Raw genomic sequence first — 26,220 nt, 5'->3', positions numbered from 1 at the left:
CACCTCGCCACAGAAATCAAATTTAATGAGGTTCATGCAGGTGGACTAAAAATAGATGCGAGGTGTGTCTGGTATGTTATGCCAGTGCGCGGACTTTTATAAAGGGAATGTTGGTGAACGAAGAATGAAAAGAGTAGTGGTGGTGTGAGATTTTGTTTTCCAAGTGGTCCAATAGCTACAGTTATATTTGTACACCACAATTCATAATTTATTGTAAAATAAATAAAGCACATCTCACGGAAATAAATCTTTCCACCAAAACAGGTAAACAAACCCAAAACTCCATGTAAAGTTGTATATACACAGATTAGGCCTTAGGATCTCACTATTTCCTGAAATACACAAACAGAACTTAACGAAACGTCTAATTGCAACAATAGTTTTCCAAAGTATCAAAATCCTGCCATAAAATAACCGATTTGGGCATGTTATCGTTTACTTAAAACCATTTTATTTCCGTTCAAAATTATTCACAAAAAAAAAATAAAATTGCGTGCTCGTCTATTACATTTATTTCTAAACAAATTTATTTCTTGTTTGAATTTCTTCACAAATTGATTGGTGCGGTCAGAATCATCTCTTAAAGGTTAGTTGGGTATACTCGGCAATTAAGCACATTTACCAAATGATCGCAGTATTTGTTTTAAATGTGAAAATACTGAAATATTGGTAGATTTTGAGTTTTTTGGTGGTAGAAGCAGTAGAAATTGAAAATGGGTAAAAAGGTTGGTAAATCTACGAAAGCGGTAGAGTCCGTGAACTGGCTGTTGGTATACGAATACAAACGTATGTACATATATATGCCGAGTTTTAATGTACATTATATTAGTGATGCATAAAAAGATGCAAACGGGTACCGAAGAACCCGTTTCCGAAAAATCGGTACCGGAGCCAAATACCCTTCGGGAACCGTGCCATTTGATAAAGGCCATCAATTAAACAGGACCACAAGCGTACTTGGGGAAAGGTTGAATAAATAATCGAAGGGCAATACAAAAAAAAAAAGAAAATGATACATTCTACAAATTTTTCTCCTCTTCCGAAACGAAGATCTTTTATTTTTTTTCTTTATATAGCATAAAATTTTGCTGCGCAAACATTTTTTTTTTTGCGGCGGGCAGGAAAGTTGTTGGTTTTTAGCACCAACAACACAAATAACAACGACGCAAAAACACCCACATAACACACTGTCTACCCGGTTTCAGTACCAAAATGTGAGTATCGAATAATGGATATGCTCATTTTTTTGCAGCACTAGTATGCCTGACTAGCTAAAACGCTACCAGGTGACACAAAATAAACAAAATAAGGCACTAAAGACCCATGCACATAACGTGCGTGGAAGGAGGCCATGCATATAATGTGCGCCAAATAAGAACATTTTTTTTATGCAGCGACAGATGTTTTTCCCCCTACTCACGCGTTAATTAAATTTCCAAAATCTCGATAATCAAATTAGGGCCTACTCGCCACCGAACGCGTGACACAGTCATTATAAGTAAACGAGTTCCCTTTTGTTTTCTTTCACACTCGCGCAGCAGAATGACTCGCTACGCATCGTTGCGCAAAAGAACCGAACGCCAGGCCGCTCGTTACCCGAAGCCGTGTCATCTATGCAGCGCGCAGCATCCGATCAGGTCGTGTCCTATATATCGCGCAAAGTCTTCGCTACAACGGCTGCGCGAGATTATTAAGGTCAACTACCGCCAAAATTGTTTGTCGATGGCACATCGTGCCAGGAACTGCACGAGTGAGGGCAGGTGCCGAAGATGTGGTGGCAACCATCATACCACGCTGCACTTTTTGATGGAGGACTTGTCGTCCGAGCCAGAGCCGCCCAAGAGCTGGAACCAGTTGGTTATTGAAGAGGAGGAAGAAGGGTACGAACGGTTTCCCACGATGCAGCAGGTGGACAACGAGACGATGGATGAGGCGCTGTCTCTCCACGCGTCCTAGTCGGCTTTTGCAGAGGAACCACCAGCACGATCCAGGAGTGAAGCGGGCTCCCATATAGTCCGGCTCGACACTAGGGGATCGGACCCACGGCCGTTCCGACCCCTACTAGAGCATGAAAAACGAGAGAAAAGTGGAGCGGAATCACGGCCTTTCCGCCCACCCTCGCAACGCCGCCCACAAATACACCGAGAAAAGCGCGAGCGTAGACTGGCCCCTCGGCCGCGCCAGCTACGCGCTCTACGAAATTTTAGAGATGAAAACCGAGCCGGTATACTGGCCACTCGGCCGCGCCAGCTACCTCAACATAGTTCCTTCAGGAACGGGATCCGTACGGCTGACACTACAGCCGGCCCAACACTTCGGCCAATGGCTGCTCTGGCGCCCACTGCGGTCGTGAAGGTGGAAACCGGGGGGGCGTTTGCACCTCATTCGTGCAGTCGTTGATGCATGTTCCCCCCGCATAACGATCGACCGCAAGCTGGCGCGAGAGTTAGCAGTACCGACGACCAACGCCGCCGGCGAAACCGGCTGTTTTATTAGATTCCGGGGCAAACATGGGCAGACGAAGATGGTGACGACTCACGCAGTCTGCGTCCACGATTTTAAGCGCGTCAGTCCAACGTATAACGTCGACCCCAGCGTCGCGGCTCCATATGAGCATATTCGTCTGGCAGATCCCCAATTCTATGCTTCAACGCCCATCCGCCTCGTTCTCGGCGGCGACGTGTACGCTGACATTATAACGCCGGGCACGTTACCACCATCCTTTGGCCCTCTGCTGGCCCAAAGCACTATCTTCGGGTGGGTGCTCTCGGGGACCCATCCGATCTCGTAACCTTAAAGGGTACTTAGGTTAAGTTTATTTATATAAATAATATCTTTCCTTTTTTCCAAATAAAATGGAGTCTTTCTTTCAACGGTAAGAAATATCAACACATACATATATCTTCTTACTGCTTTTCTTTATCCCTAGCTTTAGGCAACCATGGCTCGTCAACCTCTAACCAGGACGGGAAGAGTGGCGAATGACCGATGCATCAGCAATCAAGCATGCACGTTATGCAAATCATCGTGCGTGCTGCCAAGCCGGCGGACTGGCCGACGTTAGGTTAAGTTAGTTATAAGTTTTTTATTTTTTCCTCTTCTTTACGGTCGGTGATCCTTGGAGGACTGTGAGGTTGCGTACCGCAAGGGGGCGGCATGTTTAGGCCCAATGCCTAACTTTCACTTGATTGACGGCGCACCTCCCTAATGTTTTAATAATATTTCCCGCTACCCACACTCATGCCGCACTTGTGTGCATGCGTTTCATACACATGCATGTGTGTGTGTGTAGGTTGTCAGCACCCATGCACGTATATGTGGGGGTGGATGTGTGTGTGGCTTTTCCCCTCCTTAATACCAGAGGACTTTTTCGCGGCTTAGCGGTTGTCATCAACGGGACAACCGGCCTCTTTCTCGATTGACCGCCAAGCAGTTCACCTCGCCCAGGATCACCATCTTCATTTTGCGACATTAAGGTAACCTTATACACATTGTATATTTTCTTGCACTTTGAATTAAATATTCAGCCTTATTGTAAACTTCATGTGAATAAATCAATCCCATGAATTTTTTATTTCCCATAAACAAAAAATTCGTATCGTTAATTTCACGTGAATCAATCCTTATATTCGAATTTCGAATATGCCATTGTGAACATCACTCATGTTTTGTTTACAAATTTTTGCAGAAAAAATTGCTGTTGTGTAGTCAAACATTTTTATTTTTGCGTTAAATATTAAAATTGTAATGGTTAGTGCTTACTTGCGCCTTTGTTTAATTGAAGAAGAAACTAATACCAGTCAGCAATTGGCTGAACGAGTATCCAGGAGGATATTACGCGACAAGTGTAATCCCCTTGAATTACCCAATGCTAGGTAAACATGCAAATAATTATACTCGTAAACCAAATAAATAATCGCGTTTTAACTATTTATACATAGCTTTCACCAATTGCACAGTGCTCTGCCAGTGGCACGTAAACGTTTTGCAATAGACACAGTCGTAAAGCTTTCAGCTGCTCTAAGATTTTTTGGTGAAGGAGCATACCAAAAAGGAGTAGGGAGGCAAGTGGATGTTGGCTTATCGCAGTCAAGTTTTAGCCACGTCTTGTCTGAAGTATTGAATGTTTTTGAGGAGTGCCTTTGCAATCAGTGGATAAAATGGCCTACTAAAGACGAAATGCGTGAAATTGCTTTGGATTTTCATCAACAATTTAATATCCCAGGCATTGTTGGCTGCATAGATGGCACACACGTTAGAATTATAGGCCCTAGGAATAATAAACACTTATATTATAACAGAAAGGGTTACTATAGTATGAATGTTTTGCTGGTAGATTGGTAAAATTTGTTTATGCTTTTACGCATGTTAATAATTTTATCTGCAGGTATGTGATAACAAAATGGCAATAAGATACGTCGATGCTTCACACGCTGGAGCCTGCCATGACTCATTAATTTGGAATACAAGTGAATTGAGGGTTTCAATGGAGCAGGATTACTTGCTAGGCACTAGAAATGTTTGGCTGCTAGGTAAAATTTTAATGAAATCTTTAAGTCCCAAAATCAAATTTTGTTCATAGGCGACGCTGGATATCCACTGGAGCCTTGGTTGCTAACACCCCGCAGATCAGCGGAAGAGGGCTCCACAGAAAGCAAATTTAATGAGGTTCATGCACGTGGACGTAACATTGTGGAAAGGACCAATGGCGTCTTAAAAAATAGATGGAGGTGTGTACTAGGAGCCAGGGAGCTACATTATTCGCCTAAGAAAGCAGCTCAAATTACTAATGTCGGTTGCGCGTTGCACAATATATGCTTAAAGTATCGGTGCGATGACACACCTTTTATTTCAACTAGAGCTTCTCAACCGGAAATTTCTGAACACGTGCAGTTTAAAGAATCTGAATCGCATTCATCCTTCCTCAATGAGGCTAAGCGTATTAGAGCAAATATAGGCAATTGTTTTATGTAAATTTATGACAAAATGTTTTTATAATTGAATGACACTCTTCAAAGAAATGTCTGATTTGTATTAGCTCAAAAGCGGCTTTATTGTTAATCTTGCTTTACCAATTTGAAAAAATAAAGTACATAAAATTCATTTTTTTTACAAAAACGTTCGAAACATTCTAATTAATGCCTAAGCTTTCCTTTCCAGCTAGTATTTTCAAATTTTGAACCTCGATTTGGCTGTTTATAAGTATGACTTTACGGTCAACTTCAATTTTTCTGAGCCGTTCAATTTCCGAATTGTGGCGTTTTGTTTCCTTTAGTAAACTGTTTTGAATATTTTGAAAGTTTTCGAGGCCTTGGTTTAATTCCTTTAAGTGGCCTTCTATTTCAGTATAGTGATGACTCTGGATTTCCAAGCCCTTTCTGACGTTGTCATTCATTTCTTTTTGAACATCTAGTTCAATGTTTAATAGCTCCGAAGGGTTAATTTTTTTGCGAGTTTGCCGGCTGGTTTTTTGTGCAGGCAAAGCACTTTCCCTTTGCGTCACCGCAGTTTCGGCGCTATTTTCGTCCAAGCTATTGTCCATGCAACTAAGTTCCACTTCAGAATCCTCACTAGAGCTGTTGTCTTGATCACTACTGTTATTTTCACGTTTCTTACCAGTTTATTTCGTTGCATTCAAACCAAAAGGCTTGCCATCTTCGACACCTTACACAGCTGCTATTGACGCAGTTATATCCAAAATTGCCTGTTCTAATACAGAAAAAACATGTTGCTTGCAAGGTCCTCCACCGGTCGTTTTCCTATTTTTGGTATTTTCGACAGCCTTGTTTCGTACGTATCGTTTTTGATCAATCCTAACCTGTAAGCAATGGCTATATAAATTATGGCACATTCCATAGCCACATTGCATTGATAGTCACCTTTTTCCATTCGGAGATTGATATTGAGGGAATTGTTCAATTTCTTCCAAAAAGCCAGCACTTTATATTTATTTTTTTTTTGGAAGCCCTTTCCTATTTCAGGATTTTCGGCCATAGTGCTTACCAAGAAAGTCAACTGAGTTTTGTTTATAGACCTAATAGATATAAAATAATTCTTAACTAAGTTTAATAAGCAATAAAAAATCCTTAGATTTTATCGAGTGTTGTTCCCCACTTTCAGTTTTGCGAACAAATTCTATACATTCACGTGGAAAAAAATTTGTTGACGGTTGGGGTAATTTTTCGAAAATGGGAAATTTTTCACATGTGAAGTTCACAATGAGAACAGAACAAATGTGGGAATTTTTCCATTGGGAATTGCATTCACGCGAAGTTTACAATAAGGCTGAATCAGCTGAATTATTTTATAACGAGGCAAATTCTCTTGTGTTTCTTTATTTCATTTCGAGAAACCCATCAACCCGATATCGACCCGTGTGCGCCATTCCCATTGCCGGTTTCCGACGCACTCAGGCCGAACATAGTGAAATCGAGAAATAAGTTATTTAGGTCAGTATCTTCATGCGCCGAAGTATTAATTTCAAAAATTTTTTTAGTTATACGCTATGAAAGTCTCACAATTTTATTACATTCCAAAAACTTGTAAATTTCACGAATGACAACTATCAGTTAGTTTAATTAAATGTCAACTTAAGCGCCATCTGTTGGTAAGTAGTTAAATGGTTAGATGTCGTTTTCTAATTGAATATATGCCTCTAGTGTTCAACGGTAGCAAATTACCATGGTGAGATAACTTTTTGCTATGGTGAGAAATCTTTCTAATAGTAATCTGTGAGAATTTTCAATTATTCATTTCATATTTGCCAAAAATATGCATTGTTTGAGCGCCTGTCGTAGTCGCCAACAGCCAACCCTTCTATTTAATAGAAATTAGGCTTAAGGAAACCTAAACCTGAATTTACCTGAATTTTATATTGAATTTATTGATATATGTACCTTTTACGTATAAGTACGCATTCTGAATTATTTGCACGTACAAATACGTAATATCATATATTACGTACATATTTATTAAACTTAAGAATTAGAAATGTTTGTATTTTACGCTAACACGCGAGCGTATTTCACCTCTCTGGCAACCCCAACAATGGGTTGACAGATGTGACTATGTACGTACATACATACATTTATATTATTGTTTTTGACATTTCTTTTTATTTTTACTTATTCGCAAATTTTGACCATCCCGGTGTGACTTGAACAAAATTGTAGTAAATTTTATACATAAAGATATCGTGAAGTTCTTTTAGCAATTGTCCAACTGAATAAATGCAGAAATAAACAAGTGCAAAGTTGTTATTAATGCAAAGCAGTTTGTGCAGATGTATAGCCGCTAGGTTTGTAGTGATCACCGCCACCATAACCAGATCATCGCCAACACCAACCACCATCATAACCTCACCACAGCTATATCCCACAAGCAGAAAAAGCAGGTAAATTGTGTATTGCCAGCTCCCCTAAACAGTGGTCCTTCGACGCCACTAAGGAAACCAGCGCAATAAAAACGCAAGTACCTTCGCCCTTTTTGTAAACCGTGAGTATTAAATGAGATATAATACAACCCAATCACGGAAAAAATATACATAAAAGAGAAAAATCAAGGCAATTTTCATTTTCGAGGATTAGAATTTCCCGCCAATAATCCTCATTTCCCGCTAAATTTTCTCAAGTTCCCACTAAAATTGCACATACCATTTCGTATATATATATATACATATAGCAATAACCCCATATTGCAAAACTCAGTACGGTATATGTGCAAAGCAAAATAAGAAAAACTCAGTGGTTAGCTACAGTGGGCACACTTGCTAAAAGCACCCCTTATATTTTAATGCGACAAATCTCTTAATAATTTAAAATTTCCTCATTTTAAATTAAAATATCTCTTGTCGTTAATTAAATATATTGCACAACCTCTGCTAACTTCTGATTTTTCCCAATTTAAATTAATATAAAACGCAAAAAACACTTGTAAATCTCCATACTTGCGTATACATACATACGGATAAACAAAAGAAAGAAAGCGACATAAGCGGTGAAACAAAATCTCATACAGTGGTACAAGAGTGGTTCAGTGCGTACACTAGCGTTTAAAAAATATATCTCTCTTGTGTAAAGCTAAAAAATTTTCCCGAGTAATTTAGTATTTCACTCTGTATCCCCATTTATACAGTCCACAAAAATATCGATAGTGAAAATCTTAAAAAATAATTACTCATATTTACATATATATATATTTGTATTTTTCCCACGTATATTTAACCCTCACGCATATATACATATTAAATACAGTGCACCGCGGCACAGTGGTCAACTTTGTCTCGTCATACCCTCAAATTTAAAATTAATTAAAACCTCTTTACTTCGGAAATTTGTCCCCCTCTCCCTATTAGGTTTTACACATATTCAAACCCCTCAAATAAATTTAACTAAAAAACTTTTTTTGGTTTTGAAAAGTATTCTCTCTTGCTATTTAACGTGAATATTTAAACGTAACTCCCTCACATAGTTAAAAGCAAATACTCTCTCTTCAAAAAAAAAAAAAAAGTTTTCTCTCTGAAGTTAAATTTTTTGTTGATTCTCAACTCTAAGCGACATAAAACAAAGCTCAAAAATGAGTGACGATGAAACCAAAAAAGGTGGCTCCAAAACTCAAGGAGTTAAAAAATTTAAAATCTCGTCTGCCCCCAAAAAATTTACATCCGAAACGGACAATTTTTTGGAATATTGTGCTCGGTTTAGGTCGACGTCGCTCCAAGACAACACGGAGTCCTCACTCAAAATAAAAAACGCCAATATAGACAAATTTTGGAATAGAGTCCAAACAGTCTTCGATAAGATTGTCGAAACCCCAGATCAGGACCTGCCCGAAGATTTTCCAACATCTGCTAATAGCATATACAGGTCCTGTCTCATAGCATACGAATACACAAAAGCCCAGATCGAAGACCAGCTTCAGTTGCTTAAACAAGCAAATGCCCCCGCTCCCCCTACCGTCACAACAGGTCCACCCGATAACTCCGGTATTTCGCTAAAAATCCCTCCCTGCGATACCGAAATATTTTATGGTGGTTATGAAAAATGGCCCTCATTTCGTGACATGTTCACAGCCGTTTATATTAACCACCCGAAACTCTCCCAAGCGCAAAAATTGTATCACCTCAGATACAAAACCCAAGGAAAGGCAGCTCAAATAGTCAACCAATTTCCCTTGACTGACGACAACTTTGCCTTAGCGTGGGAAGCCCTAAAGGCCCGATACGAGAACAGACGAGTTCTCGTAGATAACCAAATACGGGCCCTGATGAACTTAAAAACTATCACTACCGAAAACAGTGAAGACATTCAAAGGTTGCAATCGTCGGTAAATAATTGCCTTCAAATTCTCGCCACGCAACAAGTCTCCACAGATAACTGGGACCCCATACTTATTTATCTGGTTACCTCTAAACTCCCAGAAAATACAGTCACGTTGTGGGAGCAATCTCTAACCTCAAGAAGAGAACTTCCCAACTGGTCCCAAATGGACCAGTTCCTCACAACGCGATACGAAGTGGTAGAAAGAGTTGATCAATGGCGCCCAAGTAAAAGTAAATTCACTCCTCCTCAAACTAGGCCGCCATTTAAACCCCAACAGTCACATGCGTTTTCAAATAAACCGACCTCCCACACCCAGTCCCATGTGACAGAGCAGCGAACAATGTACAAGTGCGCTATGTGTAAAACCTCATCTCACCCCCTTATAAGTTGCTTCAAATTTAAGAAGCTGTCGACCTCTGATCGCAGAAGGTTTGTGAGAGAAAACAATATGTGTTTCAATTGCCTCTCTCAGTCACACATACTGAAAGACTGTTCCAGTACTCAAACGTGCAATCAATGTCAAGATCGGCACAACTCAGTTCTTCACGAAGACACATCTCAAGTGCCGAAAAGACAACCCTCACGATTTCAAAGGACAGCCTCACAAGCCACCACCACGAATTCCACAGTCTCACCCGGTAATACTCCCGATCAAGCCAATGCTCTGGATGAAAGCCCTTCATGCTCGCAGAAAAGCCAAGTGCAATCGTTTTATTCCGAAAACGATTGTGAAATAATTTTACCCACGGCTATCGTTCCCGTAGAGCATAAAGGAGAAATTTTTAAACTACGAGCTCTTGTGGATCAGGGATCTGAACGAACCTTTATCTCTACCAGAGCCCAAGATAGACTCAAACTCCCATTCAAACCCTCTAGATTTGAAATATCAGGGATGGGCGGCAAGGTAGTTCAGACCTCAAACAAATTGTGCTCTCTGACTTTGGTATCCCCCGATTTCAAAACCAGAATAAGTGCAGAGGCAATAGTATTACCCCGGCTAACTAAAATGCTCCCCTCGCTTAAGCTCACTAGCGAGCTTCAAGCAAAATGGGCACACCTCAACCTCGCAGACTCGAACTGTCACTCCCCCTCGCAAATAGATCTCGTCCTAGGCAGTGATGTAATACCGCAAATCATCCAAAACGGCGTTGAGAAACTTTCCCCCCATCTTCTAGCGCAGAAAACCATTTTTGGATGGATTCTGAGCGGTAGAGCTCCTGTGATGGTAAACGCTTTCTGCATGCAAGTGTCAGAAGTGTCCAACGAAGATCTTAACTCTTTATTGCGTAAATTCTGGGAATTGGAGGAAGTTCCCACCAAACCCCAAATAATCCCAGAAGACGAGTTTTGCGAAAATTTCTATGCAGCCACAACCTCACGCGATGATAACGGTCGTTATATCGTAAGGCTGCCGTTTAAACCCAGCTTCCCAGAGTCAATCTCATTATCCCACTCTCGGTCTTCAGCTCTAAGCCAGTTTCTTGGAATGGAGAGAAGTCTGCAGAAGAAAGGGGATTTAAAGACTCAATATGATAGTGTTCTAGAAGAATACCTCACCCTCGATCATATGGAGGAAACCGGCTCCTATGAAAAATTTGACGGAGGAAAATGCCTCTCATTTTATCTTCCTCATCACGCAGTTGTCAAACCCGAGAAAAAGACATCAAAGGTGCGGGTCGTGTTTAACGCCTCAAAGAAGTCGGCATCTGGACATGCGCTCAACGACGTTCTGTATACCGGCCCTACCCTCCAGCCCGATCTGATGCTTCTGATTCTCAAGTGGCGTACCTACCAATTTGTTTTTAACGGAGACGTAGAAAAAATGTATCGTCAAATCATAATGCATGAAGACGACAGAGACTATCAGAGGATCGTCTTTCGCTCATCTCCGAGCGACCCCATAAAAGACTATCGTCTGAAAACAGTCACATTTGGTGTGAACTGTGCCCCCTACCTCGCCATACGTACTCTTCACCAACTGGCCAAAGATGTAGAGGAAACTTTCCCCAAAGCCGTCCCTGTTTTGACGAAAGAAACATATGTAGATGACATTCTCTCTGGCAGCCATGAAATTCTCTCTGCTGAAACATCTCTCTCCCAAGTCATCCAAGTGTTAGCGTCAGCAGGATTTCCATTACGGAAAATAACGGCCAATCACCCCAGTATAATAAAAAACATCACAGAAGAGGACTTGCTAGATACCAATCTTTTGGAATTCGAGAAAGCAAGCAACACCAAAACTCTCGGCATACAGTGGAACGCTCTGACCGACACGTTTTCGTATACAGTGGACTCAATACCCCTCTCGTCCGCTAATACAAAACGACAAATTCTCTCCTCGGTCGCAAAACTTTTTGACCCCGCAGGGTGGCTTACGCCGATTATGATTCAGGCCAAGATTTTACTCCAAGAGCTATGGATAGACGGAACTGGCTGGGACGAACCAGTGAAGCCCCTCCGCTTCATTAAATGGACGCAGTTCGCAAAAAATTTACCCAACATCTCAGAGATAAAGATACCTCGATGGGTTGACTACATGCCGAACCAGCAGGTTGAACTGCATGGTTTCTGCGATGCGTCAGAAAAGGCATATTGCGCCACTATATATCTGCGAACAACCCACGGTGCCACCACTTCGTCCCACCTTCTGGTCGCTAAAGGCAAGGTTGCCCCTCTTCGCACTACCAGTCTTCCAAGACTAGAACTATGTGCAGCTCTACTCCTTGCCCGACTAATCGCCGTCGTACAATCCCATCTCGAGCTCTCTCTTACAAATCTTTACATGTGGTCTGACTCGGAAATTGTGTTAGCATGGCTCGAAAAGCCTCCCCACGCTTGGAAAACTTTCGTATCCAATCGAACAGCTGAAATTATGGATCTCGTCGGAAGCGCCTCCTGGAAGCATGTAGGCAGTCGCGACAATCCAGCAGACATGGGCACTAGAGGATGCAAACCCATGGACTTGGCAAATTCTGCGCTGTGGTGGAATGGCCCTGCGTGGCTGACCCAGCCCCCCGAAGCTTGGCCAAACCCATCTACCCGCAGCATCAACCCGCCTGAAATGCGCCGAGTCGAAGCACTATACTCAGCTGAAGATGACCCCGATGTATTGGATCGATTTTCCTCATTTCCTCGCGCCCTCAGGGTCATGGCATATGCCTTCAGGTTCATTAATAATCTCAAGGACCGAATTCGAGGCATTAAACCCGCTTACACTCCCTCTCTGTCTCATGAAGATCTCCGCAAAGCGAAAAATAAACTTGTGACGTTAACACAAACCCGATATTTTCCTCGCGAAAGAGCATGCTTGGAAAATGCAAAACCCATTGATCAAAGAAGCTCTCTTCTAACCCTCAACCCATACCTCGATGAAAACGGGCTCCTCAGGGTTCATGGTAGACTAGTTCATTCGACGTTGACTTACAATGAAAAACATCCCGTTATTATCCCAGAAAAATCAAGATTCGCTGTCCTCTATATACAGTACCTCCATGAACTTCTTCTCCATGCCGAAATACGTCTCATGCAGCAATGCCTCAGACAGGATCTCTATATTCCACGACTTAAACCCCTCATAAAGAGATGCATACATCAGTGCAAAACTTGTACCCTCCACAAGCAGCAAATGCGATCGCAAATCATGGCGGCTTTGCCCCCGGAACGATGCACATATGCTCCGCCTTTCACCACTACCGGTGTCGACTTTGCGGGGCCTTTTCAAATAAAAGCCTCCTTGCTAAGGTCTCACACCTTACTGAAAGGCTACGTGGCCGTTTTTGTCTGTTTCGTGACAAAAGCTGTCCACCTTGAGCTGTGCTCGGACCTAACAACAAATGCCTTTCTCGCAGCATTCGCTCGCTTCGTCGGACGTCGTGGATATCCTGCCACAATGATGAGTGACAACGGCAAAACGTTTATTGGAGCTAAAAGAGCGACGGAAAAAGAGTTCGTTGACTTCATGAAAACTGCCTCTCAAGAAGTAATCGCAAAATACTCTCCCCAGGGCATTAATTGGAAATTCATTCCACCCGGAGCTCCCCACATGGGCGGCTTGTGGGAGTCTGCAGTGAAGAGTTTCAAACTGCACTTCAAGAGGACAGCAGGAGCCCACAAGTTCACATTTGAAGAATTTACCACCCTCTTGGTAAGAATTGAAGCCGTATTAAACTCTCGTCCTATCTCACCTTTATCCCAAGATCCCACAGAGTTTACCGCGCTGACCCCCGGCCACTTTCTTCGAGGTAGCCCCCTCCTCGCTATCCCTGAAGTGGATCACGCGGATTTATCTCTTATAAACCGATGGGACAGGGTAAAAGGTTTACATCATCAGTTCAGCAAAAGGTGGAAGGAAGACTACCTAAAGGATCTCCAAAAAAGGCAGAAGTGGAAAAATCCACAACCCGAACCCAAGGTCGGTGAGTGTGTCTGCATTTACGACGACTCACTTCCCCCGACTGAATGGCGCCTTGGACGGATTGAAAAAATACATCCAGGTCCTGACGGCCATATACGTGTTGTTGACGTTCGTACTCAAACCGGCACCCTCACACGACCACTTGTCAAGCTCTGTTTCCTCCCTCAGACTGAAAGCCCACCCTCTCGGGCAACCCCGGAGAATTCGTAGCTACTCTCAAACTACCTCTGTCCACTCTTACCACATCACCGTCACTAATATGTCGTATTTTGCAACATAATGCCAGCTGAAATCCCCTGTAGCAGTATTTCTCTCCACTAAAATACTTTTACAACTGTAATTACAGATCGCTATGGATCGTGCAAATCAGTCGTCGTCACGAAGACCAGTGCGGTCGGAGATCGTTGCTCCCAACCGCGCCAATGAATCACGCAGCTCGACACTAATAACAGATTACCGACGGTGCCGCATATGCACCCGTCAGCACGCTCTTCGGAACTGCGTCATATTCAAAAAAATGAAACCACCCCAGAGATGGATGCTTGCACGAGCCCATGAGTTTTGCCTGAATTGCTTGGCATTATCTCACATCACCAACGAGTGCAGCTCATACGACAGATGCCGGATCTGTGGAGCGCGACATCACTCCCTACTCCATCGGCGGGACGCTACCCCAAGCGCCCAGCGCGCCATCCAGGCACCCCGGCCTGGCAGATCCGCCGTACCGGCACCCCCTGCCGCCACCGGGCAACCCCGTTCTCGCCCGGGAAACAACATTCCCTCAGCAGCACCCAGCATCGCACGACGCACCATTCGATGCACCGCACAAGGGCTGCAAACCGCCAACGCTAGAGGAAGAGTGTCCCAAATCCTCGTTCGAGATGCATTGCGGATCCTTAAGGAGCTACAGGAGGCTCTAGCCGCTGAACGCGCCTAGGGCGGGGACGATGTTTGAGCGACTGTCGTAGTCGCCAACAGCCAACCCTTCTATTTAATAGAAATTAGGCTTAAGGAAACCTAAACCTGAATTTACCTGAATTTTATATTGAATTTATTGATATATGTACCTTTTACGTATAAGAACGCATTCTGAATTATTTGCACGTACAAATACGTAATATCATATATTACGTACATATTTATTAAACTTAAGAATTTGAAATGTTTGTATTTTACGCTAACACGCGAGCGTATTTCACCTCTCTGGCAACCCCAACAATGGGTTGACAGATGTGACTATGTACGTACATACATACATTTATATTATTGTTTTTGACATTTCTTTTTATTTTTACTTATTCGCAAATTTTGACCATCCCGGTGTGACTTGAACAAAATTGTAGTAAATTTTATACATAAAGATATCGTGAAGTTCTTTTAGCAATTGTCCAACTGAATAAATGCAGAAATAAACAAGTGCAAAGTTGTTATTAATGCAAAGCAGTTTGTGCAGATGTATAGCCGCTAGGTTTGTAGTGATCACCGCCGCCTCTAGCAACCACATCGCCACCGCCACCATAACCAGATCATCGCCAACACCAACCACCATCATAACCTCACCACAGCTATATCCCACAAGCAGAAAAAGCAGGTAAATTGTGTATTGCCAGCTCCTCTAAACATGCATTTAAATATATTTTTCTGGAATTTGCCACGGTGCCTTGATATTGCATTTCAATTTTATTAGCGTGTGTGAAATTAAGAAAATTAAGTCGAATCATGTGTAAGATTTTTTTACGAAGATTTTTAACTTTATTGTTCTCCTTTAAAGCTTCAATAGAATATGAGTAAGTAGAATACTATTTCGTCTAACTACCCCAACCCTGAATGGCAACCTTACTCAAAAATGTTCCTATTGTAATGCGGAGTGAAATTCCTTTCGTTTGATACCCATATCGGCATATCACATGCAATTTTTTTTTAAATTTCGAATAGGTGGCAACCTTGTGAAACATTCTGAGTGGCGACACCTAGGTAGAAAGTCTTAGAAGGTGATACATTATCTCTGTGCCAAATTTCATTTAAATCGGTTGAGCTGTTCCCGAGATCGTTCGGCTATACAAACATACAAATATACGAATATACAAAAATTGCTCGTTTAAAGTTATAAGATAAAATAAATACGTATAAGCATTTATGAAGATCTCACTATGAGCTGACTTCCGCATCCTCAAAATCGGAAACTTCATCATCATTACTTTTTGCCTTAATAAGCAACATTTCACTGTCATCCTCATCGCTATTGTTGCCATTTTGCATATCAATGGATTTTGTTCGGTTTTCCTCTGTACGTTGTTTACTGCGCTCCTTAGCAGCGTTCAATAGTACGCGCATTGTGTATTTATTAAAATCACAACTGAAAAAAGAAATATTTGAGCTATAAATAAAAGCGGCGAGTCAATTAAATTTTCATACATTCGATTTAGCGATTCGTATTTTTGTGATAAACTCTCCTGCATTGATAGTAAAGCATGATGTTGCAGTAAATCACTTTTAGTGCCGTGAGTTGATAATAAGCTGCAGCACCATTCCAAATAAAATTGTAGATGCGTTGTTGTCTGTAAGCCACGTGCTACAATTTGCATCAATGAATTGACAAATGTATCCGGTAACGTGGAGCAAATTAATTTTACTGCAAAGATACATTGTTTTTTAAAAACAAAACGGCTTTTTGAATTAAATCAAGTCCGTACTCACCGTCTTTATGTGGAACTTTTTCTAAAACCATCGATATTAGATGTGGCTCATTCAATTTTAGCGACATAATAAGAGCCTGCGAAAATTCCTTTTTGTCTACAGAGTCATGTATGGCTTTTGGCGTCACTTCCAAAGATAAATGAAATGGATCGAAAACAACACCTGAAAAATTTGGGAAAACCTAATAAATTAATATACGAAACAATTTATCTGGAGCAAGATGATGCAATACAGCATAAGAGATTAAAGAGTAATAAAATGTACTTTTTATTAAAGTTTACGAAACTGTTTTAAGCTTGAGTAAAATTTCATGAGAAATAACTTCATTGAGCAATTTAAATTAATACATCTCGCACGAATTGGCCAATTGACCAAATTAAATTGAAATGGGTATATCAGGCTCAAATTATAGCCTATCGACGACGAAGTAGTTCTTCATACAGCGAACACAGCTAGGTATGTCTAGTATATTTAGGAGCACTGTAGGAGAGTCCATCATTGGGCAGTGGCCTATGAACACTCTAATAAGAAATAGATGAACTTTTGGAAACCGTAATAGCTTCGCCGAGCGCTTGGAGTAAACAACTTGCCAAAAATATTCTCGATACACGACAAATGGTGTTCTCAGCTTAGCTCTTGCTTATCTGACTCATATACCATTCGTAAAGAAGCAGAGAGCAGGTAGCCAGCGAAGTTCCGATATCTCTACTGGGAGGCACGTACAGTATAGATTTTTTTTACAAATAGGTACTCCACAAATCAAACAATTTTGAGTAACGAAAGGTCAAACAGGATATAATAACATGGCATGCTCCTTTTTTCTCCTACAAACTGGTATGTACCTACATGTTTTATGCCGAATCCGAATGGCCTCTGCAAGGCAGATGAATTTGCGCTGTGAAGATTTTCATGACGGAAAATACACTTGGAGTATTTGCCAAACCACTGCCAAGGGTCGCCTCCGTTTAGAAGAAAGTATTATTATTTTGATGTTGCTTTGTCCGAGACTTGAACCAAGGACATTTGGTGTGATAGGCGTACATGCTACACCACACAAGACGATATATTACAAAAATATTCGCTGACTGCACTAAATGCGTTCACTAGCAGCCTAATTCTGAATATTCCATCGGAATTTTGTTCTCGAGGACTTCGAATTTTCGAAGTCAGCTGTTTTGTCAATTGCAATTTCGTTTCGCATTTCTTATTTTGTTTAAAAAATTTAAATGTTTAATTATTGTTTCAAATTTGTTTGAAATAAAGAAATAAAATATAAACAATGCACAGTATTGCATTTCATGTGGTATTCACTGACATGAGTAATTTATTGGTGCCACAGCAACATCAACAGAGGAGCATAAGAAGAAGAAGACTGTGGGATAACACAAATCCGCCGGAGTTGCCTTCCATTCAGCAAAGCAATTTTCTGCCGGCCTAGTCGAGTTGAATTCGTCTTTCGTCATATGCCAAAATCTATTTAAGCCTTTTTAAAAAATCCTTGCGCAATTTCTGGATGGCTGCGTCAAATATACCAAGAGCTCTTCCGTTGCTCATGATATACTTTTCCACTTAAAATAAAGAATACGAGACGGACCCGTGGGCATCTTGCGCAACCAATATAAAAGTCTCTTATCAAATATCAACAGAAATCAGCTGTTATATCAATCAATTGCGCTGCCATCTGGCGTATGATAGCAACTGTCGGTAATGCAGTGCAAATATTTACAGTAGTGCCATAGTGCAAACAGATTTATTTGTGTACTCACAATCGGTTATTTTTAACAAATTATTTTAATAAAATATAGCTAAACAAAACTATAGTGTTAACTACTTTCATGTTAACTTAAACATTTTTGAATAACTTCAAACAAGAAAATTCTAATTAGTATCAAAATATTTAAACTCAAAAATAAACAAAGATAAATTTTTAAAAATAAAATAAATATTTGGCTTATTACCAAATATAGGGGGAGTAAATATAGTGTTAACTACTTTGTATCCTTTAATTTAATTTTTAAAATAATTTTTAATTCAGTTTTCATGTTAACTTAAACATTTTTGAATAACTTCAAACAAGAAAATTCTAATTAGTATTAAAATATCTAAACTCAAAAATAAACAAAAATAAATTTTTTTAAATAAAATAAATATTTGGTTTATTACCAAAAAAACACTACGGCCAAAATTGCCCAAAGCTCGCTAATAGCCCGAATCTCCATCTTTACAACCAAAACTTTATTTATAGATTCGGATTCCAAATAAGAGCGAAAAAGGCACCCGTACATAAAAACAGCAATTTGAAATAATATATAATGGAATGGAATGTACACATTTGAGCACAAATTTGTACAAATAAGTGTTCTTTCTTAAAAGTACCAATATCCTTTAACTATTTCGATGCAATCCCTTTAATTTAACAAGTGAAAAAAACTCCTAATAGTCCAGGAGCCAGCGACAGTTTAGGGTTAGTCATTTTACAAAAGCTGAAAATTTGTCCTAAGCTTTATTTGGTATCATTAGTAAGTGAATGGACCACCAGCTCGCACGGTTCCGGGGGGTGTAGCGTAAAACAACAATAAAAAAAAACTAATACCGCAAAAGCTGAAATTTTGTTAATATGTTTATTATGTTATAAATAAATGAAAAAACGTGTCCAGCCGAATTTAGAGTGGGGGATTATGCTCCAGCTTTTCACGTAAAGAAGTGAAAAATATGCGCTGAGTAAACTGATACTACAAAAGCTGAAATTTTGTAAACTAATAGTTAAATTAATAACTTAAACGAAAAAAACATCCAGCTTTAAATTTAGTGGGGGAAAAGTGTCCAGCTGATGCAGTGAAGGATGCTGCGAATTTCAGCTTTTGTAGTATCAGTTTACTCAGCGCAAATTTTTCACTTCTTTACGTGAAAAGCTGGAGCATAATCCCCCACTCTAAATTCGGCTGGACACGTTTTTTCATTTATTTATAACATAATAAACATATTACCAAAATTTCAGCTTTTGCGGTATTAGTTTTTTTTTATTGTTATTTTACGTGTGTGGGAGGCTGCCGCAGCTACACCCCCCGGAAGTGCGCCAGCTGGTGGTCCATTCACTTACTAGCGATGCCAAGTAAAGCTTAGGACAAATTTTCAGCTTTTGTACTTTTGGTCACTAAAAAATGTCGCTGGCTCCCGGACTATAAGTAATGGCAGAGAAATCTCCCTCTCACTCACATTCATAATACCTACTTTTCTCCCATAACCGGTTTCCGCTTTTTCGAACATTGTTCAGAATAGGAGGAAAGGGCGAAGTGAAAAAACTCGCAAGGAATTTTTATTTAGAATACGAGGAGTGAGAGAAGGGAAAGAACTCGCACGGAATTTTTGTTTAGAATTGGGCTGTAGATCTTTAATTTTGGGCTAAAACCATTTCAACTACAAAAAAACTCCATATTTTAGAAAACGTAATATGCAACATGTGTTTACCCTTATCCAGTGAGAACAAGCAGAGTCCCTCGGTGCAGGCAACAGCATAAGCTTGCCCTGTTGGCATGAAACGTACAGCAAAAATTTTTATTTTGGGTTTGAGACTACGGCTTGCCATATCACCCTTCTGCACGCCGGGTAAGCCAATTACTACGTTACCACCTTCAAGTTCTTCACGTTGTTCAACAAGTGCCATATTGCCAAATTCAGTCAGATTGCGACGATTGATATATTCCTGGAAGGTTTAGTATTAATTTCATATAAATGAACTTCTCTTCTTTTAAATCTCTTTTCAAAACTCACATCTAAGCCATCTAAGCTGTGATTTTGTGTTATTTCGAATTTTTTTAGAAGCACTGCTTCACGCGCATGATAAATACAAATGAATTGTGAATTACCACCAGCTATAATGCATTCACCATCAACGGAATACTCAATGGATGAAAAGTATCTGAAATTAAAAAAAAGAAAAGGAAAACCAGCATTGAAGACACATACATTTGTTTAATCCCTTGTAAAACTTACTTTCCCTCTAAATTCTTTTTGCCAGTTATCACATCTGTTTCATAACGACCACCTGCCAAATCGTTACGTCCTTCTATTGATCCTATTTGTACTGCACTTTTTACATCGAAAATGGTAATGTGGCCATTTAGTGTGGCAACGGCAATCTAAAAATAAGTAGGTTGTAAATCATACTGTATTTGGTTACAAAATTTCTGAACTAAGCTAACGATATCTAGACGCACAATGATTTAAAATCAGTACCTGGAGCCCCTACAATAAAGCCCAACAACAATCTAGCATTCTTAGAGCAAAACATTTTAAGTTTTCTCCTTTTTTGAAATACGAGTAACAGGTTAAAATGCCCTTTAAAACGAAGTAGGCATACCTTGCTGTAGCCAAGGGGAATATCCAAAGTTCCTACTTGAAGAAAGCACAAACAAAGTGGAAGAACATTACCACCTGTGCAATATCAAAATCCATTTGACCAAACTATAATGGAAAGAGGACGAGAAGTCTTCTGAACAAATCCAGGGCTAACACACGCAAACTGATAAGAGTCTGAACAGGTCATTAATCTCGCATAGCACAGCATCTAAATGCGTGTTAGAGTGTAAGCAGTCTCTGGAGAGAATCGGGACAGGGAGAAGAATACATCTATATTGGGTCCCAGGGCATATGGGAATAGATGGGAATGAAAAAGCAGATGCGCTAGCTAAAAAGGGCGCAACCCTTGAAACTTGCTCCGTAGATGTCCCAATTAGATTGGGCGAGATTAAGCGAATGCGAGAGGTGCACATGATCGACCAAGCGGGAAAGGCGTGGGTTCAAGCGCGGGGCTGTAAAGTGTCGAAGATTATGTGTAGGTCTTACAACCTTAGACTAACACAGTTGCTTCTATCATTAAAAAGAGAGGACTGTAGACTCATGACGGGTATTCTGACTGGACACTGCCTTCTGGCGTCACATGCCTTTAAATTAGGCTTGGTCAGTGATAGCAGATGTAGGAAGTGCGGGTTGGAGGAGGAAACGATCGAGCACGTTCTGTGCTCGTGCCCTGCACTTGCCAGGCTAAGACTCCAGCTATTAAGAGTGTACAGCTGTCAGATCTAGAAGCAGCAATTGGCTTAAGTCCTAGGAAGCTTCTAGTATTTGCCAAGAGGACGGAGTTATTTTATAACATATGTCCTGGTTTTTGATAGGGTTTTTCAGTTTGGTCGTTAAAACAAACTTCTGGTAACACTACGGACTCAATCAGTCTATGTGAGGTCCTCATGGACCGGCCAGTTCAACCTACCTACCTACCTATGGATATGGCGAAAAACCAAAAACGAATTGGTTGGTTATGGTATGGTTATGGCGTTAGCGTTATGGTATGGCACTATTAATCGATTACAGTAATTTCCATAAGGTTGGTTCGATCAGCTGTTTTATCTGGTTATGAATAAGTCACCATTAAATAAGAAGAGCTATTGCATACTTCGGTGTTCATATTCCTTTCACACTATCAAGTTTTTGAAATAAAAAAATCGCTTGGAGCAGTTTTTCGCTGATTAGATTTCGGCAATATTTTAACCACCTAAAGACATTTCACATAGACTATTCAAATCAATGGTGGAATAACCAGGTGAAGCATGATGGAATTATAGAAGGTGGCGGATGTAAGCAGTGTCTCACTCTAACGCCGCCATCTTGAACGCCCTTAGAAATAAGAATGTGGTGGCTTTACAAAACTCCTTTTTTATACAAAGGAAAAAATTTATGTAAAACTATACAAATCGTATTTTCTGAAAAAATATACAACGGCATCACTTTTTTTCTCAAATTCCGCTTTGTGTTGACTTTTCTATCATTCAAAAGTGTGATAATTCTATTTAATGATTTTGTTTATTTCAACAAAATTATTAAAAATCGCATATTTTCTGCATTTAATGATGGTAAGATGTTGCAATATTAATATAAACTCGATGATTAATGTTTTAAATATATTTTGCATTTTTCCTTGTAGGTTTCGCCTTTCATGCACTGAACGGAGTGTCATACCACTAAGCCACAGGAAGGACAATCAATTCTTAACAGATTTGAGAAATGTGGCTCTTTGCAAATCGCTAAATTGTTACAGAACACAGCATTACAAGCAGTAACGAACTACCAAAGAAAATTTGTTGTAAATGCCTGAAACAATTACTAAGTTATTGTGTTTATCGATTCCAATAAAGTGAATACAATCCAAAATCAATATGCATAACTAATTACTTACAAAAAGGATGATTAAAACTTCTGTGCAAGTGACAGCGATGGAAGGCGAAATAGGAACAACCAACACCGCTGTAAATCATTTGCAATATCCTGCAATACAAGAGCCAATTCTCAAAGCCACAGAGCAGGCGTTTGAGCCGGAAGCCGCAGAACCAAATTCTGCTGACCATGTAGAAAACATGGAATATTGTAATGATTTGCAATCCGAATTTGGCGAATTCATTAAAAATGAGCCAACTGAAATTGATGAACCTAATTCTGAAAACGGCTATGATAACTCAATGCATTCAACAGTGTCTGTGAAAAGCGAATTATTGACTATAGAATGCGAAGAACAACAAATATCTCGGACGTAAATATGTTTGGAATTGTTTTTCTTATTTACTACTAACGTATGGACATTTCTATATTATCTTAAAAGTTCGTCCAAACATGTAAAAGGTGTTCCCTTGCTTGTAATGTGTGTGGAGAAATGTGCGGTTCGCAGTTCACGTTAACGAAACATTTAAAGATGTACCATTCTACTAACAATTCACATGATCAACTAATATTGAAAAAGCATTCATGCAATTTCTGCGACAAAGGTAGGGTTGTATACTCGTAAAAGAAGATATAATTATGCAGGGTTTACAATATATAAAACGTTTATTTTTAGGGTTTATAGACTCTTTAGCACCTAAGAGACATGTGCGAACACATACAGGCGAACGGCCATTCTCGTGTCCAGAATGTGGAAGATCATTCGCAGAGCTGAGGTACATATAGATAACATTCATACCGCGCCATAAGTTTAGGGCATATATGTAATACTCCTATATTGCTACAAAAAGCTAGGTACATTCCCAAACAACAGAGTGCCGATATATTGCTGTTTAAACGTTTTTGTTTTTGTATTCAATAATCGAATGTACCTAAATTTAAATTTTTTCTTGTCACACTTTTCATTTGTGGTTTTAAACCCCCCTTGCCTCAGGATCATTTGATTTTTTAGGTCGTTACAATTCAAACATTTGATGTTTTTATGTCTATGTTAATAAGTTTCTTTATAATTCTGCTACGTATTTACTTTGTTGGTGATATTATATTTTTAATATGCAAGCATATGTATGTACGAAGTGAACATTTATATTTTAATCATATTCTGTTTCATAATAGGGGGACTCATGTAACCTTATAAAGTGTGTAAACGTATAAATTTATCTAGTTTACGCACGAGCTGTCAAATTTTGTATGAAAAATCATTTACACAATTTGTATAAATTTACGCGCACATTTCATTGTGTAAACGCGGTAAACTCAAAGGAATGCAACCTTGCAGACATAACAGCAGGCATTTTCATCAGAAATCTCCAACATCAGCAAGTAAAGACGTTTTAGTTTTGATTTTTCACTTAATCTTGGCATTTTTTAATTTGCATAACAATCAAAAAATGTTGTTCGACAATAATACAGCTGATAAACAATCAAGTTTATCAAGAGTATTACTAGGTGCGTTCATATAACAGCGTGTGTAAATGGATATAATTTTACACCTTATAAGTTTATATGCTATCATGAGTCCCCCTAATAATTCTGCAATTTATTAAATATACAAATGTACATGTTAACTTTTACTATAATTTCATAAAGAAGTTTCCTTGTAAATTTGCCTAACGACCATCTACATACATATCAGAGAACAGCAAAAATCGAACACAACAACGTTCGATTACATTCGGCAACATGATCGTGTTCAATGATCCAACTTGCTTAAACGAACATAATCGACATTGATTTAAAATCAACCAACTTATTGCATGTGTGAATATAATCAATTCAGGCGTTTGCTCGTTTGCCTCAACTGCGACTACATTCATCGGAATGAAAAGGCAAATATGAAAACTACATGCGTCTGAATATTTGCATGATTCTTCTGCCCTTACGTCACGGCCACAAGCTACATTTAAACATTGCTTACGGTTCTGTTTGTTTGCCGAACTAAACGATACTAATACTCGTGCTTTGATTTTATTCTCCACATTTAAATAATGTTAAATTTACAGCATTTTTTCGAAGTACACATTTCTTATTTTGAAATATAATGCAAATTTGACATTATTTTCCATGTGGAAAACACATTATTATAATGTAGTATCTACATTTTTTTTTCATATCAAAAACACATCTCAAAAATGTAAAATTCAGATTATTTGATAAATGAAAAAATAATATGCTTTTCACATTTTAAAATGTAAAAAACACATTAGTGTTTTTTCCGTGTAGATATGACTTTTTTAAATTAAATTTTTTTCTATTCGATGAGTTTCTTTTAAATTTTATACGTTAGATCTCATGCATAGGCTCAAAAAGCATGAAATCTACTTATTCCTGAAGGAGGTACTTCGGTTTTTTTTTATCAATTTATCAATGATTAATATTATAGGAATGCGATTCTGTGGCTTTTCCTAATGTTCACATGTTGTTGATAATCTTGTGTACGCTTCCAGTAACAACGGCAACAAACGAGAGATCTTTTTCAACTCTTAGGCTGATTAAAAACTATTTGAGAAACACGATTAGTGAAAATCGATCGAATGTTTAAAACTCGAATATCTCAAAACGTAAGTTTGTTGAATTAATAAATGTTTCGCTTGTTATCTATAAACAATACTCAGCAACCTAAATAGACACCGTCTCGATCACGGTGGAGTTAAGCAAATCAGGTGTCCCTATAGTCCCCGAAGATTCCGTTGCAGCGAATCTTTGTCCACACATAAAACAAGTCATGAAAGATTCGAACGACAGCCTTGCGACATTTGTGGTAAAAGTATAAGAAAATCTGAATTAAATAAGCATCAACTTATTCATTTTAACGAAAAGCCGTATACATACGTGTGAATTTTTTTGCCTTATCGCACTTATCTAAATTTATTTCAACCATTACTTAATTCTGTTATTATCAAACAGCTTATAAGTACTAACAAGTGCTGCAATTTTAGCAATCCGCGTATTTTTCTACTAGAGAGTGTAGAAGAAATGTGAAACCGGTTTCAGGTTAGCGAGAAAAAAAAATATTTTTATTGCCGTTATTACCAAATTCAAAAACGTCACCTGTATCTTAATCGTTATCATTGTCATAACCGCCATTATTCGATCTTCACTTATTCCAAAATGTATACAAAAAAATATGTAAATTAATATAAACAAATTATTAATTTAATTTTATCTCCATTTATTAATTTCAAAAACTTAGTAAAATTAAATTAAAGGAAAAACTTTGTGTTATAATAGAAGTATTTTGTAAGTAATGTTAGTCTTATGTCAATTTTGAGGTAAAGTAATTTTTTCTAACGTTAAATTTACCTAAAACAAATAAAACTTTAACGAATCGCCAATTTTATGGGTCAAATTAGTGTTTTTTCTTAAAATTTCGCAACCTACATAGATACATGGAAATGATTACTGTATCTTTGAAGAAATTCGTTTCTACTAAGCGCCAATCCTATTTTTATATAGCTTGGTATCTTTGCATTTTGTTCTCTGATTCTCTACCTAAACAACGCAGCGCTTGACTTTCCT

At 39.1% G+C, this 26,220-nt stretch overlaps 3 protein-coding genes across 5 annotated transcripts in view; 2 read left to right on the top strand and 1 right to left on the bottom strand.

Annotated features, from left to right (window-relative positions):
* The first annotated feature begins 3,694 nt into the window (after positions 1-3,694).
* On the top strand, positions 3,695-5,114 carry LOC137246453 (putative nuclease HARBI1). The gene is made up of 4 exons (XM_067777541.1): positions 3,695-3,875; positions 3,942-4,332; positions 4,388-4,532; positions 4,583-5,114. The coding sequence occupies exons 1-4, from the start codon at positions 3,748-3,750 to the stop codon at positions 4,972-4,974; spliced, it is 1,056 nt and encodes a 351-aa protein (XP_067633642.1). The 5' UTR covers positions 3,695-3,747; the 3' UTR covers positions 4,975-5,114.
* A 2,198-nt stretch (positions 5,115-7,312) lies between these two features.
* LOC137243944 (uncharacterized) lies at positions 7,313-23,469 on the top strand. The gene is made up of 4 exons (XM_067772307.1): positions 7,313-7,393; positions 14,081-15,325; positions 22,412-23,014; positions 23,084-23,469. Exons 3-4 carry the CDS (start codon positions 22,671-22,673, stop codon positions 23,157-23,159), a joined length of 420 nt encoding a protein of 139 aa, XP_067628408.1. The 5' UTR covers positions 7,313-7,393; positions 14,081-15,325; positions 22,412-22,670; the 3' UTR covers positions 23,160-23,469.
* Positions 15,459-26,220, bottom strand: part of LOC137243940 (periodic tryptophan protein 2 homolog) — a 65,411-nt gene continuing 54,649 nt past the window's right edge. The window contains exons 6-12 of one of the 3 annotated variants that reach the window (XM_067772303.1): positions 20,425-20,570; positions 20,203-20,350; positions 19,900-20,134; positions 16,432-16,593; positions 16,150-16,366; positions 15,859-16,090; positions 15,459-15,789 (exon numbers count right to left, since the gene is read on the bottom strand). In XM_067772303.1, the coding sequence (XP_067628404.1) occupies positions 15,883-16,090; positions 16,150-16,366; positions 16,432-16,593; positions 19,900-20,134; positions 20,203-20,350; positions 20,425-20,570 (1,116 nt within the window). In that variant the 3' untranslated portion in view covers positions 15,459-15,789; positions 15,859-15,882. The remainder of the gene's footprint in view (positions 15,790-15,858; positions 16,091-16,149; positions 16,367-16,431; positions 16,594-19,899; positions 20,135-20,202; positions 20,351-20,424; positions 20,571-26,220) is intronic. The other 2 variants (XM_067772301.1, XM_067772302.1) reach the window with 2 other exon arrangements.

This window comes from Eurosta solidaginis, chromosome 3, assembly GCF_040869045.1.
Source record: "Eurosta solidaginis isolate ZX-2024a chromosome 3, ASM4086904v1, whole genome shotgun sequence".
In the NCBI taxonomy this organism is placed as follows: Eukaryota; Metazoa; Arthropoda; class Insecta; order Diptera; family Tephritidae; genus Eurosta; species Eurosta solidaginis.
The sequence above is the reverse complement of the archived record's forward strand: the minus strand, read 5'-3'. Positions and strand labels throughout refer to the sequence as shown.

Bases quoted from the DNA above. Each gene is read 5' to 3' on its own strand.
- LOC137246453 (XM_067777541.1), top strand. From the start codon at position 3,748: ATGGTTAGTGCTTACTTGCGCCTTTGTTTAATTGAAGAAGAAACTAAT. The intron at 3,876-3,941 runs GTAAACATGCAA...ATTTATACATAG, and splicing joins CTTGAATTACCCAATGCTAG to CTTTCACCAATTGCACAGTG. The intron at 4,533-4,582 runs GTAAAATTTTAA...TTTTGTTCATAG, and splicing joins TAGAAATGTTTGGCTGCTAG to GCGACGCTGGATATCCACTG.
- LOC137243944 (XM_067772307.1), top strand. From the start codon at position 22,671: ATGATTAAAACTTCTGTGCAAGTGACAGCGATGGAAGGCGAAATAGGA. The intron at 23,015-23,083 runs GTAAATATGTTT...TTATCTTAAAAG, and splicing joins GAACAACAAATATCTCGGAC to TTCGTCCAAACATGTAAAAG.